This window comes from Nothobranchius furzeri, chromosome 15 (assembly GCF_043380555.1).
Source record: "Nothobranchius furzeri strain GRZ-AD chromosome 15, NfurGRZ-RIMD1, whole genome shotgun sequence".
Taxonomy (NCBI): Eukaryota; Metazoa; Chordata; class Actinopteri; order Cyprinodontiformes; family Nothobranchiidae; genus Nothobranchius; species Nothobranchius furzeri.
The window spans coordinates 51750112-51768977 of record NC_091755.1 but is presented as its reverse complement, the minus strand read 5'-3'; the positions used below and the strand labels follow the sequence as shown (position 1 = coordinate 51768977).

Here is an 18866-nt window from a genome sequence, read left to right as displayed (position 1 = left end):
TGCCCTGACAGGAGTAAGCCATAGAAATAGCCTCCACAATCCAGTGGGAAAGCCGCTGCTTTGTGACGGGTTTCCCCTTACGAGGCCCACCCCTGACACAAAAAGCTGGTCCCCCCTGCGAAGTTTCTCCGTCCGATTCACATACTCCTTGAGCGCGCGAATCGGACACAGCTTGTGCCACCGCTCCTCCTCAGGAGAGGAGAAGGGTGGTGGGTAGAAAGCTGTGAGGATAATAGGAGAAAAGGAGCCCACTACCTTAGGCACAAAGGCAAGGTTGGGCTTCAAGGACACCTTCATGTCACCTGGTGCAAACTGGGTGCAGGATGGGTGCACAGAGAGAGCCTGTAAGTCACTAACTCGCTTTGCAGATACTAGGGCTGCAGCAACAAATCGATAAATTCAATGAAAATCGATTACTAAAAGCGTTGGCAACGAATTGTGTCATCGATTCGTTGTGTCGCACAACTCTTCCAAAAGCGCCCCCCCCCCCCCCTCCTGCCCGCCGTTGCGCGCAGACCAGAGCAAGTCAGATCAGCGCGAGGGAGAGCCGCAGATCAGCGTGAGGGAGAGCCGCAGATCAGCGTGAGGGAGAGCCGGCAGAGCAGCGCGAGGGAGAGCCGGCAGAGCAGCGCGAGGGAGAGCCGGCAGAGCAGCGCGAGGGAGAGCCGGCAGAGCAGCGTGAGGGAGAGCCGCAGATCAGCGCGAGGGAGAGCCGGCAGATCAGCGCGAGGGAGAGCCAGCAGATCAGCGCGAGGGAGAGCCGGCAGAGCAGCGCGAGGGAGAGCCGGCAGAGCAGCGCGAGGGAGAGCCGCAGACCAGCGCGAGGGAGAGCCGGTACCGGCAGATCAGCGCGAGGGAGAGCCTGCAGACTTGCGCTGCTGCGAACCGGTTCCGCATTGTTGCGCAGCAATCCAGGCAGCTGCTTCCAGCGCACGGTCCATTCTCAAAGTGGCGCAACCAAAAAACTATAATTAGCACACGATCGTTCTTGTCTGCACATGTTCTCTATTTTCTGTCTTATTTGTGCCTGAAGCGCGCTACTGCGGAGCTCATCACCTGTGCTGTGGTGATGTCACCTCACGCAGCATCGAAAACACGCTCTGCGCTTTGCGGTCAGGAGATCCCTTTGATCTGCTCAAAAGTAACCGATGAGGTGAAAAGGTAAGAATCCAGGCAACAGATTTTCTGGAGAATTATGAGGAGATGCAGGAAGATGAGAGACAGACAGGACAGGAAATTAGTTAAATAAAAACAAGACAACAAAACAAAGTGTTGAAAAGTAAAATGCAGGTAGATTTATCTCCACTACACGTTTTTACCAGTAAAAAACAATAAGTTATACACATGTCATATTTATACATCTGATACAATTCAGATCACATTCAAAACTCAGTCACACACCCAGGGCCGTTTCAAGACATTTTGGGGGCCAAGGCAAAATGCCCCCCCCCCCCCCCCCCCCCCCAATAACTGGGCTCCCCAGAAGCCTCTGTGTAATTCATGCCCTCTCCAGTAGTGTTAGTTATATGGTGTTTATAAAAGCCCCTCAGACATTACTGACATGTTCTAATATTATCAGATAAAAAACTAAATTATCAGACATGCTGTCTCATCTGCTTCTTTTATAAACTTGCAAAAAGTAAAAAAACCATTTGAAAGCCACTATTTGTGGATTCTCTGAAAGTTTCCATGGAGTGTGTGACAACTTATTTTTTCATTGATCCTATCGTCTAATCTCACAGCTGAAACAAGCATCCTTAATAATCTGTGCACAGGAAGCTTACCGATACTGTAGTAAAACAAAAGGTATAATAATTTATTATTAATAAAACCTTGTTGCAGCGCTAAAGCAGAAAAATGAGATTTTGCATTAAATATGCAAAATATTTACATATGAATTGTTTTAGAGCCCTTTTATTGGCAGAATCTGATATAAATTTAGTTCTTACAAAAAATGGGTCCCAACATGGTTTGTGTGGCGTTGCCAAAGTGTGACGTCATAGGCACAGATCCCCTGTCCTCTTGTTTGGAAATGGAAATATGATCACCCTACATTAAACTGGCTTTGGTATCTGCTAGGGCTGCAACAAACGATTATTTGGATAATCGATTAATCAGATGGGGTCTCGACACGATTAATCGATTAATCGGATTACATGGGGAAATTTTTAAAAACTGCTAGGGAAACGTCATTTCTCTCCTTCCTTCACTTTATTTAACACAACATTATTAGAAAACAGTTCAATAGCAGAAAAACAACATGCCATCACCTAAATTGTCTTATAAGGTGTATAGACAGATACCCTAAGCTACATCTATCTGTGACCTAAAATGCTTGGTCCAAGTTAAACAGCTTAAGGGCAATTCTCATCTGTTTTGTTTGATCTCATCTGTTGACATTTATTTTAAATGTAATTAAACATAGGCTGTGAATTAATCAAAATTGATCACTATTTCCAAAAATGACTGAAAAAATACCAAATAAAACAAAAGTAAATGAATGCCATCCTCCTTGTGATGATGCCCTGGGCAACTGCCATAAAGTCACATCAAGAAATGCTGCTGATCATTCCAATGATCCCAAATAGACTCACATTAGGCCACATGAAAGCAACTGAACCCAAAAATATATTAACCTGTATATAACTGCACTCTCACACAACACGCCTGCAGCAACAGTTAGGACTCCTCCCTCCCTTTTAAAAGCGTTTTTGCTTCCGAGGACATTGTGGTTGTAAAACCACATGCTAGTAGTCTGGCCCCGGTGTGATCAACCAGTTTCTGCGGGAATGTGACGGCGGAACCAGGGCCAGATTAACACTTTGTTGTACCCTGGGCAACAATATTCAAGGGCTCCATCATCACGACCCGAGGATCACCATAATGTGGTCACATACAGAATATTTTACTGTAATATGCAGTAAATATACTCAATACTTGAATGCCTGATAACACGTAACCCGCCCAGAGTAACCTTTGACCCACCTCGTGTGGACTGACCAATGAGGAGAGGGTCTTAACTTGAGGCCCTCTCTTCATTGGTCAGTCTGCATGAGACTGACTCTCAACTGACGTTCAGTCATAGGCAGCGAAGCGTCTCTGTGCAGCGCAAAAGCCCGGGTGGACAGTTTCTAGTAGCACCACCTTAAGAGACAGGATCTTAAGGTCCAGGCCGTCCATAGGTTCAAATGGAGGCCCGGAGAGGGCCGACAGCGCCAAGGACAGATCCCATGAGGGCACCAGGGGTCGAGACACAGGGAGAAGCCTGCGCGCGCCCCTCATGAAGCTACACACCAGGGGGTGTTGACCTGCCAATTTCCTCCCAAAACCCAAGTGTCGGGCGGAAATGGCTGCTAGGTACACTTTAATGGTGGAGAAAGCCTTCTTCCCATCCAACAAGTCTTGCAGGAAAGACAGAATGACGTTCACCGGGCATTGGAAGGGTGAGAACTCCCTGCCCTGACACCAGGCTTCAAACACCCTCCATTTACAGTCACATAGGGACCTAGTGGAGGGGGCCCTAGCATTCTGAATGGTTCGAATGACTGCCTGGGGCAGCTCTGCTGACACTAGCCCACACCCCTCAGGGTCCAGGCCCACAGGGCCAGCCGTTCTGGATGAGGGTGGAAGATCGAGCCTCCCGCTTGGGACACCAGGTCCCTGCGAAGCGGCAGTTTCCAAGGTTGGCCCTCCAGGAGCTGGAAAATGTCCGCCACCCAATGCATGGCTGGCCAGTATGAGGCCACCAGAATGAGAGTGTGGCGCTCGGTTCGTACCCTCAGCAAGGTGGGTGGTATCAGGGCCACTGGGGGAAAAGCATAAAGCAGTCCCCGTGGCCAGTCGTGCGCCAGCGCGTCCACGCCGAGTGGAGCGTCTCGGTCGCGCAGGGAGAAAAACAGAGGACACTGAGCATTCTCCTTGGAGGTTAAAAGATCCACTACGGCTGTGCCGAACCGGATCCAAATCTGTTCCAACACTGCTGGATGCAGGCTCCAATCCCCGTACAGGGGTGTCCCTCTGGACAACAGATCCGCCCCCCGATTCAGAACACCCGGGACGTGGGTGGCTCTGATTGAGAGGAGATGCCTGCTGCACCATAGGATCAGTCTGCGTGCCAGCGTGTGTAACCGCATGGAGCGCAGTCCCCCCGGCGGTTAATATAAGCCACAGTCGTGGTGTTGTCTGTTCTCACTAGGACATGATGGCCAGAGAGAAAAGGCAGGAAGCGCCTCAGGGCCAGAAAGACCGCGAGGAGTTCCAGATAATTTTTGTGTGTCCCCCAGAGCTCTCTGCTCCACACACCCCTGACAGAGCGACCCTCCAGGAGCCCCCCCCAACCTGACAGGCTTGCATCTGTCGTGACCACTTTCCTCACGAGAACCAACCCCAAAGGCACCCCCTGTGCTAAGAGGGAGGGGTGACGCCAACAGCGGAGCGCTGCGACGCACGCTGCAGAGACCGTCACCCTGCGCACTCTGTGGCGCACTGGAGAGAGACCCAGAGAAGCCACCCAGCGTTGAAAATCTCTCATGTGTAGACGGCCGAGTGGTACCACTGAAATAGCCGACGCCATGAGACCCAAAAGCCTGAGGCATAACGCAAACCGCACCAAACTTTGTAGGCGGAAGCGCGCCAGGCAGAGCGAGAGCACGTTCACGCGCGGTGTCGAGAGACGGGCCGTGAATGCCCCTGAGTCCAGATTCAGACCTAGAAAGGTTATTTTCTGGGAGGGGAGTAAAGCGCTTTTCTGCCAGTTTATTCGGAAACCCAGACCACACAAGTGATGGTTCACAACCATCGTGTTTGACGCTGCCTCCTCTCTGGACCGTGCCAGCAGGAGCCAGTCGTCTAAATACATGGCCAGCCGAATGCCCCTCCCTCTCAGAGGGGCGATCACCGCCTCCGTACACCTGACAAACACCCTCGGGCTCAGCGAGAGGCCGAATGAGAGCACGGTGTATTCGTAACACACTCCCTGAAAGGCAAACCTCAGAAATTTCCTGTGTGGAGGGTACACGGGAATATGAAAGTATGCGTCCCTCAGGTCGATTGAGGTGAACCAGTCGTTCTGGTGAATCAGACGCAAAAGGGATGAGAGCGTGAGCATTTTGAATCTGTACTTTCTGAGGCATCGGATCAGGGCCCTCAGATCCAGGATCGGGCGAATCCCGGTCCCTCCCCGTTTCGGGACCAGGAAGTACCTCGAGTAGAAGCCGCTCTGAGACCGATCGGGAGGCACAATGCATATCGCTCCCTTCTCCAGCAGGGAGGAGATTTCTCCCTGAAGGATGTGAGCTGACGTCCCCTGGGCGTGGGAGAACACTACGCCGGAGAATCGAGGAGGAACAGAAGCGAATTGAAGCCTGTAACCTCTCGAAATAGTTCTCAGCACCCAACGTGAAGCAGAAACCGCTGTCCATTCCTCCATGTGAGTGGAGAGCGGTGACACAGCCGTGAAACACGGAGCAGCAGCTCCCTCCAGAGGTTGTGGGGCAGCGGTGCTCGTGGCAACCACTGCGCATGCGCGGGGGCTTTGTGCTTTGACGGCCCAGGAGTACGGGGACGACCCTTGGCTGGCGGGTAAGTCCGCCAGGGGCCGCCCCCGCCTGGAACTGCTCATGGGCAACATTTTTATTGATTTTTGCTGCGCCCTTGACATTTTTTCTGGATGCGGCAGCGAACTTTTTAATGCTCCTTGAGCGTGACATGTTTGTGAAAAACAATGTGAGTGCTTGTGACGTGTGTTTTGAGCCGGCACAGCCGGCTGCACGTCCTGGCCCCACCCTGGACCGCTCGGGGACTCTGCCGGAGGGGTTCCGTGAGGGGGGGGAGAAGGCACCATGGCAACATCGAACAGGAGGAGCTGGCGAATGGGGAACTGCCAGCTGCAGCGTCGGGAGGGAAAGAACTCCGTCAGGCTGCCCTCTTCTTCGTCCGCACCTGCTGACCGCCGGGTCGGGTGGGTTGTCCCGGCGGCGGAGCGGCTTGGTTGCCGGATCTCTGAGGCCAAACTGGTCGAGGCGTTGAGCCCAAAGGAGCTGGTTGGACAGCTTGAGGCTTCGGGCGCTATGGGATCCGGAACTGAGGCTGGGCTCGGACAGCCGCCTGAGGAAGGTTCGGCCGAGCCGGCAGCGCCGGTGAGGGCTTACAGGGAAGGCAGAGATAAAGGGCTTCATCCTCTTTCTTTTTGGCCTCACACCGTTGCTGCATTGATGCCAGGGCAGAGCCAAAAATGCCTTCAGGCACGATTGGCATGTCCAAAATGTCCTCCTTCTCTCTATCAGAGAGGTTGGTGAGGTTCAGCCATCGTGCACGTTCTTGAAGCACCATCATGCCCATAGCTTTACCCGTGGCCTGGACCGCGCAGCGCCGCACACGCAGGCAGATGCCGGTCAGTACGGTGATTTCCTCCCACACCTCCGGGTCCGGCTTCGTATTCATGTCCTCACAGAGCTCGGCTTGGTACGCCGAGAGCATGGAGGAGACATTCAAAGCTCGGACGGAGATGGCGGCAGCCTTGTACGCCCTCTCGTTCAGCGCCGACTGGAAGCGGTCCGCCTTCGCAGGGAGAGCGGGAGGCCTGGAGGAAGTTGCCGAGAGCCGTGGGTGCAGGTGAGCTGCAACCAGCGGTTCCATCGGCGGCATGTGAAGCATGCCAGCCTTCTCCATCCCCTCGAAGTCCAGCGAGGAGGCTCTTTGGACAGGAGACCTGGAGCTGAAAGGGTGTTTGTCCCAGGAGGACCTCACTTCTTGGAGAAGCTCCGGGAAGGCGGGAAGGAGAGGCTTTGCCGCCCTTGTGGCCTGAGGCAGCTTCTTCCCTCGTAGCGGGATCTGACAGCCTCAGTGACCATGGTGGGCCAAGGGATGTTGAGCCTGGTCGCAGCGCGTCGGCAGACTGACTGCATGTCCAGGTGGGCGGCCGGAGAAGCCGCTCCATCCCTGGGAGAGGACGGAAAGCTAGGCATGGAGGCCTGAGCGATGGGGAGAAAAACGTCGTCATCCTTGTCCTCCTCTGAAATGAGGAGTTCCGAGGTGTCCTCGTCGTCTCCGTAGTCCAACTCCGACACGTCCTCGACGGGGTGTTTCAGACCGGCCGGTTCGAGCTGTGAGCCCCAGCTGAGTTCGGCACACGGTTCCGGCTCCGGGAGGACATGTTCGCTGGCGTCCCCAGGCGGTGGCCCAGGGGCCGGCAGGCAAGGGTCCTTCCCCGACAGGCTAGCTTGGTGCGCTAGCCGCCGGCGAAGGCTCTTCAGGGTGAAGCAAGCACAGCTCTCACATGACCCGGGGACTTCCAATGCCAGCTGGGTGTGTTCCAGCCCGAGGCTGCTCGAGCAGACCTTGTGCGGGTCTTTGCTCGAGATTTTGTTCCCACAGGTACAGAGGCGAGCTCCTGCGCCGTCGACTCCTCTGGTGGGAGGAGCGGCTTCCATGTAGGCTAACTGGTGTGTTAGCAGAGAACGAACAGGTGCACTGGAGTGTGAAGCTGCTCGTTATGCCCCGAGCCTATGGTGAAGGCCAGGACAGAAGGACAGTAAGTTAACGTTCGGCGACGGAGAGAATATTAGAAGGCTCCGTCTGTGAACAGTTGAGCTAACTTACCTCAGAGATAAGCGACCACCGAAGCGAGAAGAGGTGATTGAATAGTGCGTGCGTGGGGACGCTTGCTACTTATAGTAGCAGGGGGACACGTACGTCACGGTCACTGGCCAATCAGGATTGGCTTATTGAGATAAGTGCTTCTGAGGAATCCGCGGAGGGGCGTATCCCATAGTGAGACATCGAAACGAATGTTAAGAAAGAGAACAGCTATTTTTAGCATATTTTTTAGGTCCGACGTGTTGCTACCAGACGTACAGTGTGAGCAGTCAGGTCGCATCCGAGAACTGGGTCGTACAGTGTGAGCACATCACTCGTGAGATCTGCCCTGCAAGGAAGTCGTACAGTTTGAGCTGAAGCTGAGTGCTACGAGTGAAAAAGTCGCACAGTGTCCGCCCAGCTTTAGAAGATCCAACAGACTTTTCTGTCACCAGTTTGGAATTTATTGAGCTGTTTTTATGAAAACTGTTTAGGAGGAGAAAAAAAAATTTAAAAATAATGCATATTTATTTTATTTGATGACAATTGGAAGCTATATAAAATGAAAATGCTTTTTAATCAAGATAGTTGGTGTATTTTTTGTTTTTGTTTTAGGGGATGCAGGACCGCTTTATTTGTGTTTAAACATGTTTTCAAATTACTGAAGATATACATTTTTATCCCAGTAAGAAAGGAGAATTCAGTGTTTCATTGTTTTGCTATCGTCAATAAACATTTATATTAAAATAAAATGGAATTGCAAATCTAATTTCTTACTTCATATACATTTATTGATGAAATACCATCATCAGCATCTTTTACCACATTTTCACTGTATCTCTTTTATCACAAAGACATTTCCTGTGAACAAAGTTGTAAAGTCGCACGTTTTTAGCAATAAATTGGACAAGAGATGTTGTCATTGACCATTTTACCATTGATCGGTGCTAAATTGCATTTTGAAAAGGTCTGTAATACAAGTCAGACATAAACTGGACAATCTATTGATTGTCCAGTTTATGTCGTGTGAGTGCTGAGATTCTTCAGGCGGCTACTTTACCTAATTGTTTTTCTATAATTATAAAGTTCCTTCCATCTCTTCTGATCCAAATCCTCCCCAGATCTCTATATGAAGTAAAGTGTGACAGATTGTTAGAGTTTGTGTTCGTTTCCTTGCTAGTGGGGATGGTAGTATTAAATTGGTGCTTTCACCTTTAGATATGAGTATAGCTCCAAGTGTGAGAGCTGCTGTTTAATTGGTGTGCAGACTTGACTCACTCACCACACCCATATAGTAATGATGTGGCTTCACTCTTTACTCTTGGTTGATGCAGAAAATTTCTATTTGAATCAGCAAAATCACAGCATCTTACTTTTAATGTAGCGCTGGTTTACAGTTAGTTTTATCCGACACAAAGGCCTCTTCCTAATGAAGCTTCAACAGGAAGAGTTCTAATTAACTGGATGCTACTATGATAACCAGTTACCCCTTCTTCCTAGTCAGGGCCCTAAACTTTGTTGTGGTAGATAATTTTTTTCTACTGTAGATTTTCTTCTCTGTTTTTAGGGTTAGATTCAAATGTGAAGCAACATTTTAATTGTGTGTATTGATTGTATGTCTACCTAAGACAAATAGATGAGGAAGCTGTTTTATTTAACCTTGCCCCCTTTTGGTACCTACAATACAATCCTGCTTCCACCTCTTCAGATGTCTCCAGGGAGAAGTATCTGTTTAGTTTTAAGGCCTTTAGAGAAAACGTTCCACAGCCAGCGATCAATAGCCCCCTGGGCAGGGCGTCGAGGTGGCGACATCAATTACCAGTTGGATCAAGTTGATAAAGTAGTGTCCTTTTGGAAATGGCAGTCAGCCTGCTTTTCACTTCGTACTGGAAATACATTTGTCCACATTTAAATAAGGGATGCTTTGACTAAAATGTGGTTGTGCTGCCAATCAATACCAGTTATTATGATGCAAAAAGTCACACACGTTTTTGTCCTCTTCAGATTTCCTGTTGCAAAGTGAGGAAAATGGCCTTGCTTAGGAAAGTTGAAAGATTTTAGGAAAAGATTGAATTGCACTTTTTCTATCAGAAATCGCTATTTCAGTTCCATTCGTGATTTTTTTTTTCAAATCAAGGTTCCATCCATTTTTCACATTATACAGTGATATTTACAAACATGACAGGAAATATTTTTTCAATTTATGGTTGTTGGTTTAGCCCAGATTTTGGTGCACGTTAGACCTGGCTCACCAAAAAAAAAAAAGTCTGATTATTTTCAAACCGTGAGAGACCAAACAGGTGGCCATAAACAAATCACTCATGGTCCAAAAGGCATGTGGTACCAGCCATAAAAAATCAACTACACCACATACAAATTGATTTCACACACAAAATTCCCAGATCAGACGGGAAATCTCACAAAACCTCTCAAACATGAATTTGGAGGAAACGGACATAGTGAAGGGGAGGAGGATTAGGATTCCACGGCGCTCTGAGCAGCATGCTTCTGTCACTTTACTTTCTGATTGGCTACACGTCAAATTCAACAGGCTGCAGATGTTTTTCCTCTGGTCAAGCAAGACACAGCTATACCAAGGGAAGACAATCCAACATGCTGAATATCCCACATCTGTTATTGTAGTGGCCCCAATGTCCTTCCAAGCAGACCAGAGCACTCTTCACTGGATTGAATCAAAAATCACAATTATCTTGCATGTGAAACGGGTCTTAGTTGCGATGTCTCTCAGAAACGAATGACTGGATGTACATCTGCAATGTTTGGACAAAACACTTTTGGTCCAAGATGGATGCCACAGCTAATAAACTTTTGCAAGCACAGACGTGGCTATAACTCAGGCGAATTTTACAGAATATTGGGCTCGACACACGGGAGGCGACATCGCCTCTCCTCCATTCATTTTCAATGAGACATGCGTGGCAAAGCGATAATTGCGGGTCTCCCTCCTACTAAGCGAAATGCGACAAACGTGCATGTGAAATTTTGTGCTCATGCACGTGTCGTGCACAGGCGACCCAGCGACGTGATCCCAGAAACTTGAAGCATTTTCAACTTTTCATCGCTGTCGCTCGGACGAGGACCAATCAACGGAGGTTTCATTCACTGACCAATGAGCGGACAGGATGCTCCGTACACCTCCGAGCAAACATGGAGGAGAAGTTGATTATTATTATGTTTTATAAAGTAAAATCAGAAGTAAGATTTCACATAACTCTAGCAGCACCTTGTGAAACATCATATCTACCACTTTATTAACTCTGAACCATTTAAATAACCTTAATTCCCTCCAACCTGACAGCCAAACAAAACCACGGAAGTTTCGATTTCACCATGGAATAGAAAGTGTAGACGCGTAGCTTTGCCACTGGCCGCCTCCCGTGTGTCAGGTAATAAAAGCGACAGCGACGAATTTCGCTGATCGCAGTCATTTGTCGCCTCCTGTGTGTCGAGCCCCTATGTGGTGGCATTCCCTGAATCCATCCACAACAAATACTAACATATCACTGAAGATCTCCATCATTATGTGTGATATTATTATTAAGATTCAACCAAACTGGAAAGCTGTTATATATTTTATTCAGGGGAAATGAATGCTAAAAGCACATTTTTTCCGTAAGTATGAGACATTATTAATATTACCAATAAATAGATAAAAAATATTGGTGCGTGGCTTTAGACGCCATTTGTGTTGTCATTATTCTTTTTCTTAACTGCCTCATTAGCAATGTTTGTGTACTCCACCTAGTGATAGTTGAGGTCACAAGACTCCTGTTATTTTGTGGGTGAGAAGCTTTATGGTTTGGGAAGTTCCTTTTCATGGAAAAGAAATAAAGATGAATCTATGCCGTCTTTGTTAAAGGGACATTATGGAAGTTTGACAGCCAAAACATGTATAGAAATAATAAATGTCTTCTTCATACATTCTCCTGAAATACCCTGGTCCTGTAGAATGAGCCCTGGCATTTTTACTGTGATTGCCTGTTTTTCTGTAAAATCACAGAAAAAGAGAGATGCTCGGGTCGAGCAGGCTGCTTCATGCGCGTTCACGCTCAGGCATAGCCCTCTGAACCGTTCTTTCAACGTTGTTTCAGGTGTCATCAAGGATATAAATGTTACAGATACAAAGTACGTCACTCGCGCTGTAGCTCGTCTAGTAAGACGTCGGACTTTCGTGTGGAAGACCCGGGTTCGATTCTGGATGTGAACATAGTTTGTAGAGTTTAATTTTTACATTAATGGTATATTTTTTTTACAGTAAGATGCCCAAATCTTTATTTGATACTCGCCGAACGGTATTGAATTCACAGATAAAAAAGATGTGGGTTCAACTTTCATTTTGGAACAATTTTTCAAGCAAGGGAAGGGAATGATCTGAGCATGCAGGAGGACCTTTGTCGGCTGTGCTGAAGAGAAAGGTACAGAACCAAATTATTTAATTAATTAGCTGCACGTTCTCCTGTTCTCTGTCCTCCGGGCCACACACACACACATACACACACACACACACACACACACTCACACACACACACACACACACACACACACACACACACACACACACACGGGACTGTCTCAGCTGTTATTTTCGATAAGGAGTGTGCACTACAGCATGCGCGCCTCGTGCTCGAGCCTACTATTGAGGCTGCCGTTACGCTTTTGGCCAGAGGGGGCAATCACGAGCATAAAAATTTAAAACTCCGTAAAGTCCCTTTAACCTTTATCTACATGGCTTAAATAATGTGCATGTAAAAAAAAATGCCCGTCAAATTTGTCATTTCATAAGCCGCTTTAAAACAGTTCTGCCAGTTTGCTGCAGAAATGAGCCTTTGGTGTTTCGTAAGTGATCAGGCTGCGGTAATGTGGCACGATTGTGTTTTTCACAAAAGATTACGCAATGGCGGTATAAAGGGGGCGGCCTCTGTGCTGTCACGGATTTCCTTTTAGTTTTGACACAACTTGCTTTTTATTGTAATTGAAGCTGAATTCCTTACGTTTTTTTTTTTTTTTTTTTTTTTGAAAAGCCGATCTTAAAGGTGTCTGTGCTCCACAGTCCGGTGATCTGTCTGGTGATCTGAGCTTCAGGAGAATGGAGAGGAGCTCCCACAGCTCTGAGCTGATTCTGTTTACAAGAGTGAAACTTGCTGCTTATGTTTAATTTCTTTTTCAGTATAGTTTCTAGCCGAGGCTTGGCGGACATTCCACATGCAATCATGACACCACCCTCTGTTGCGCCAAGGCTCAACCTTCATTCACAAGTCTGACGTTGCAGCAATGTTACTACCAAACTCGGCGGCTCGAATGCCACAAAATTCTTTTGATCGCCTTGCCGCCATGGCACGTTCAAAAGACACACAGTGACGGAAATTTTACGCTGGTTTGCCAGCATGGTGTGTCTTGTGAAAGCTGCTTTTAGTGTTGCTGATTAATTCATCACCAATATTTTGATGTTACGAGGCTTAGAAAAGACAGAGAAGCATTTTTAGGGCCTTAAGGGTTGTAGGGGAGGGATTAATAATCATTAGCATTCACTGTTTGCTTTTACTAAATGTGCTACCCTGAGTTGTCTTGCTAAACCACTTTGACTGCAAATGTGCAAATCCTTTAGATGCCTTTTCAGGACTTTTCCTGCTCGCACTTTCCTTTTTGACAGGCACTCGTGTGTTTTGAAATAACAGACGCTGGCAGCTGTTACAGTCTTTAGTTTTCTCAGCTCTGGTGTCTTGTGAGTAAGGATGCTGCAGGTCATAAGGGGATTGCACAAAGGGAGCTGACAGCAAACAAGACCCCCTTTTAAAACGCAGAAATGGGATTGATTCCTGCACTCTTGTTGCCTAGCAACTGCAAAGCCTCATTGAGAGAAAATATTGACCTCTTGTTGATGAGTCCAATTGCATATTTCTGCTTTGGCTCAATATATTGAGATATTTGACAGTGTTGTATTCTGTCACTGTATGTGTTCATCCCATCTTTCATTCCAATCATGCAGAAGTATTTGGCTGTGGCCGTTATTCTCAGTGGCTAAGAGGATTCGTGGCTGAGATCCGCCTTACATAGCATCAATCAGTAAAACAAGGACCACCTTTTTGCTCCTAATTCAGTACGTCACCTTGTCTTAAGAACTCTGTAAGCAGAATGGTTCCAAAGCTGCCATGGGCAATTTTAAAATTTGGATTTCAGACACGGCCAAAGCGTCTTGCACACGTTCCAGCTTTCCTCAAAATGAAAATTGATTTCTAACTGGTCTTGAGTTGTGCACTCACTGTGAGGGTATGTGCTGTAATTGCAAACTGCCAGGCACTAATCAGTGGTTGCAGAGAACGAAGGTTTCTTGTGACTTATTTTCCTCATATCTGAAAAACTCCGGGTTGTAGGTTAATCAACCCCAAATCTCCCCAGCGCTGTCAAACCTTATAATTTACTATTTGTTTGTGTTTGTGAGAAAGACAGCTATCCTAGAGATGGATTAACCTAGACTAGAGGTAGATTTCTGAGTTGTGACAATGCTTCGGTTTTGTTTTTGTTTCTTAGAGCACGTCTGCTCCGTCATCGCCTCCATGCTAAGAAATCTCAAGTCCCAGCAGAGAACCAGGCTCCACAACAAGTTCACAGAGAATGATTGTGAGAAGGTCCGTTTTATCACGTCTCTTTATTATTGTTGTTTTTCATCTTCTGTCCTGCCTGCTCCACATTTATTTTGTATTCACTCTCATTCACAAAAAGCAGATTTCAGTATCGGGAAGCCTAAGATGAAGTATCTGCTTTTCTTTGTTTTCAGTATGCTTCATATAAGAAGTTGTACGGTCCATAAAAATCGAAGCCTTCATAACCTACTAATCATGCTTTTATTTAAGTGTGTGTGCAGCCTAATCTACACCATTTGTAGACAGAACTTTAAGGTATTTAACTTACCGAATGGCTTTTTTTGTGGTTTTCTTTACCATTTTCAAAGATGCACCTCAAAACATAACACGCACTTCTGCAACAAAAAGGTCCTTGTACTCTGATGTCTCTGGCCATGTTTAATAGGTAAATTAGAATTCAAAAGTAATTATGAAGCCTTTATGTAAGAGGTCCCTAATCAAAGAAACTAAAGTAACTAATGTCATCCTAACATAAAAGTGCCTCTGTGTGTGTGTGTGATTCTTGTGTTTCATCTCCTCCATCCATGTTTTTCTTATTTTCACTTTGCTTTCTTCTCTGCTGCATCGCCTTACTCTTGAGTGCCTCTTTTACATTCATCCCTCAGGTTGATCGACTGATGGAGTTGTATTTTAAATACCTGGAGGCTGTTCAACAGGCTGACAAGAGGATCGAAGGGGAGAAACATGTAAGTACCCCACTTTTTTATTTTCCCTCCAGGCCACCCTCAGTCGTGCTTTAGTTGCCTTTAGATAAAATGCCTTCCTATCAGGGCTTGGAAATGTTCTCTGTTTTTTTTTTAGTCATTTGATCAGTTTTTAAATATAGGATTTGTAAGAAAAAAAGTTTCACTGCCAGAAGCTTTCCTTTTTTTTTAAATGATTTATTTTTGCTTACCATTTGTACAGTAAGTCAAAATTCCAAAATAAAAAGTAGTTAATAAGTAATAAGCTTTCCAACTCCTCAGGTTCGTCTACAAAATACAAAAACAACGTGAGTCCTCACCACCTCGTTTTCACTCTTGGACGCGGATAACTAGGTGATGGGAAATAGCCATCTTTGATGTCATCCTTCGCCTGTGGTCTTCTAAAGCAGTAATTGAGCTTGTAAAAACAAACAAAACAAACAAGCCAGTGTAAACATGGACCGCACATCAGAGTCAGAGCGTTTGTGTCGCAGGCAGTGATGTTGCAAAACCTAAACCCCCTGTTTTTTTATGCCCACTAGCAACTTAATGCGGAAATTTAGCAAATCACCCTGAAATCCCATTTTTGAAAGAATCTTTTTTGATGCGGTTTATCTTTACTCTCATTTTAGAAGACGGGCTGAATCGTAGAAAAATATCTTTGTTTTGTGGGATACTCGGCTAGGTGTGTTCAGGGTCCTACAAACAGCCACGCCAGTTTTCAATGTTACAGTATGTAGGTACTGTAAAATCAAATTACTTTTATTTGAAGAAAAAAAAGATGCAGACTGATTGCCCTTAAAGGCCAAGTTCACTGAGAAACTGCGTTTTTACCTTTTCTTTTTTAATTATGATCGGCCACTCTGAGTTTCACATGCAGGAGAAGTGTGAGAAAAGTCTTCTACCCCTATTTCCTGCATTAACCGTTGATGGAAAATAAACGGAGAAACACTTGGATTATGAAATCCAGTCAATTCCACATCACACTGAAAATAATCCTACATGCACTTACCCATCTTGGCTCACAACCGAAGAAGACTGTTGTTGGTTTAGCGTCCAGGAGAGAGCAGAGCGCATCTCAGCTAGTAGAAGCTAATGTTAGCATTAGCAACTCCACAACTTGACAGAAATCCTCCAGGCTTGTGTTGAAGACTAAACATCAACATTGCAAAGCAAACAGAGTCAGTGGTAGAGCCATGTTGTTGTTAGCCAATCAGAGGCAAGATGTCTGAATAGCAGGAAATCAGACTCCAAATCCTGCCTTCTTCTGTTCCTGTCTCGCTCACTTCTTGTTCCTGAAACAGGAGCACTAGAGCTTTTTTCCTCACTAGGCATTCATTCATACTAGAGACCACTGCTAATGTGTTGAAAAACAAATGAGTGGATGTGGTGTTTGGTGTAATAACGACACAAGAGTAGGGAATATTTTGTATGAGCCACTAATGTGTACAAAATGCTTTTAAATGCAAGTTATTATAATTTAGACAAACCAGTACAAAGTACCTATTTTTTCTTAAGTAGAATCAGTCGCAAACTTTTCTCGAGTAAGTTAACAAATCAGATTTACGGTGTACATGCAGACAGACAGAAAGCACATTAGGGAAAATCATGGTGTACTTGCAGTCACTACTATAGAAGAAGAAGAAGAAAAGACCATTTCTATAGCCCCTCGAAATCACGAGGCGCTTCACAAAAACAAAAATTGTAAAAATAAAAAAAAAAACATTTAGAAAATGTTTAAAAAGATATTAAAATGAGCAAAAATAGGCAATTGTGATTTGAAAAATGTTAAGAAAGAGAGAGAGTGAACAGGAAAGAGGGAAATCAGTGGATCCTGAGGAAGGTGGAATAGGTGGGGAGAGCAGAATAAAGAGAGAGTGGTGAAGAAGGTCATACAAAAGCCAGCTTGAACAAGTGAGTCTTCAGCTGCTTTTAAATGAGACCCCTGAGTCCACTGATCTCAGGCTCAGGGGGAGAGAGTTCCAGAGTCTGGGGGCCACAGCAGCAAATGATCTGTCACCTTTGGTCACTTTAGTCGCTTTGGTCTACTATATGAATGCTTACATTTCCTTTCCAGACTAAAATTCCTTCTTTTTTTTAAAGTTGAGTCTTAAAAACACAGAAATCTACTTTTATTTGGGATGGTTGAATTTATTGTGTAAAATGTAATAAGGGATTGACCATATGGCCCTACATCTTTTATATTATCTGGTATTTTTCTCACACATCCTGGGATGCATCATTTTACCATTCACTTTAGTTGAATTTAGCCTGGGCCAGGAAGGGTTGATGTCATCAGGCTGTTGCCGTCGTTCATTGAGTTGATCATGGGTCTTCTCCGGCTTCCAGCTCACCTCTTCTCTTCTGTTCCATAACCAACAAGAGGCCCTCTCTGCTGTCTCCCCCATTATACGAGTTGCTAACTTCTAGCCCTCCTTGTCACTCCAAAGGCTGTAAGCGTTCTTCACACTTAGGGAATCCTCCACAGCTGACCCCTCTGGGGAATGCCTGCCATCCCTTCCCTTCAATCACGCAGAAGGTCTTGGTATTTAGTGCTCTTTCTTTCAAAGGCCTGTTCACACCCCTCTCATGGGACTGTAAGTTCTACGAGGCGGATCTTTTTATCCTCTCCAGACAGTAGTTCCACATCTGGCCTCAGGGATGTCTGTAAAATCTGGAGGGGGTCAGTCAACCTTCATTTCCCATGATTGGACCATCTGCAGCAGGCTGGCACATGTTTTTGGTGTTGTAGACCTCTCCCCTTCCCTTACGAACTGGATTGCTCTTATCAGGGATGGCTGACGTTTCCCCTCTCCTGCTCTAGTGGATTGGCGAGTGTCATGGGCACCATGTCGTGGTGCCACCTGTACCTTTCTTGGTTGGTTGCTGATTTGCACCCAGGATGTGTGCCGTGATGCCTCTCTCCCCACACAGTAGAAGCAACGGTTCAAAATGGTTACAGTACATTTTAGAGCCTCAAAACTATTTATGTGTACTGGTCCAAAAATGTCGTATCAGTTGTTTTTTAATTTCACTGTACATAGTAAACAATAGCATGCCTCTAGTTTATGTGTAACTATTAGATAAAACATTTAAGATTATGGTAGATTTACCAGAATTTCGTCTTACAGACTTTGGTTTCATTTCTCCTGAGTGGCACCCAAACCTGTAGAGCAGACCCAGCTTATAACAGACTGACAGTTTACAGTGGAAAGAAAAGTGTGATGGGTGTGTGTGTGTGTGCGTGCGTACTTGCGTGCGTACGTGCGTGCGTGCACATGCGTGTGTGTGTGTGTGTGTGTGTGTGTGTGTGTGTGCGCGTGTTTTGAGCTGTCTGTTTTCTGAGCGGTTGGTCAGATAGCTCAATGGAGGGATACAGATGGAAGGTAAGTGACCAGGTAGGGGATAGCTTGAAAGGAGAAAGACGAGCCTCCCGACTTCAAAACGGCAGAAAGACTAGAAAAGTGACAGAAACGCTGTAAATACTGGAAGAGAAGGTGAGTAAAAACTGAAACGGAGGAACCAAAAGAAGGAATGGCAGAGGTGTGGGAGGAGGCAGATAAGTGAGAGATTTCTATCTAAAGATGACAGAAGATTAGTTTTGCAGACAGACAGCATGGTAGGATAGCCAAGAAAAGGCCAGACAATTTGACATTCTCCTCTCCTCCCACTTTTTTTCCCACCCACTCTCTTCCTGTTTCCCTCTCGCCGCCTCCTGTGGGATGGTAAAAGAGTGGCTTCATGATAACCTGGTGATAAGGAATGTTCTCCATGCGTGCTGCTATCTTTGAGGCCACATTGCTAGGCTACCTCAGTTCACAATCATTCTGGAAGCCAGACACACAGAAGGCAAAGCGTGAGATAAAACACCGGTTATTTTTTTTATCTGTGGCACAGCAGCACAGTTCTGCTTCATACACACATTAAAAGAAAATGGCTTTCTGTC

General features: G+C 46.2%; 1 protein-coding gene across 1 annotated transcript in view; it reads left to right on the top strand.

The window, feature by feature from the left end:
• The window catches only part of ctnnbl1 (catenin, beta like 1), a 103704-nt gene that overhangs the window by 51342 nt on the left and 33496 nt on the right, over positions 1-18866 (top strand). Inside the window, exons 12-13 of the mRNA XM_015968564.3 lie at positions 14125-14222; positions 14843-14923. Of these exons, the coding sequence (XP_015824050.1) occupies positions 14125-14222; positions 14843-14923 (179 nt within the window). The remainder of the gene's footprint in view (positions 1-14124; positions 14223-14842; positions 14924-18866) is intronic.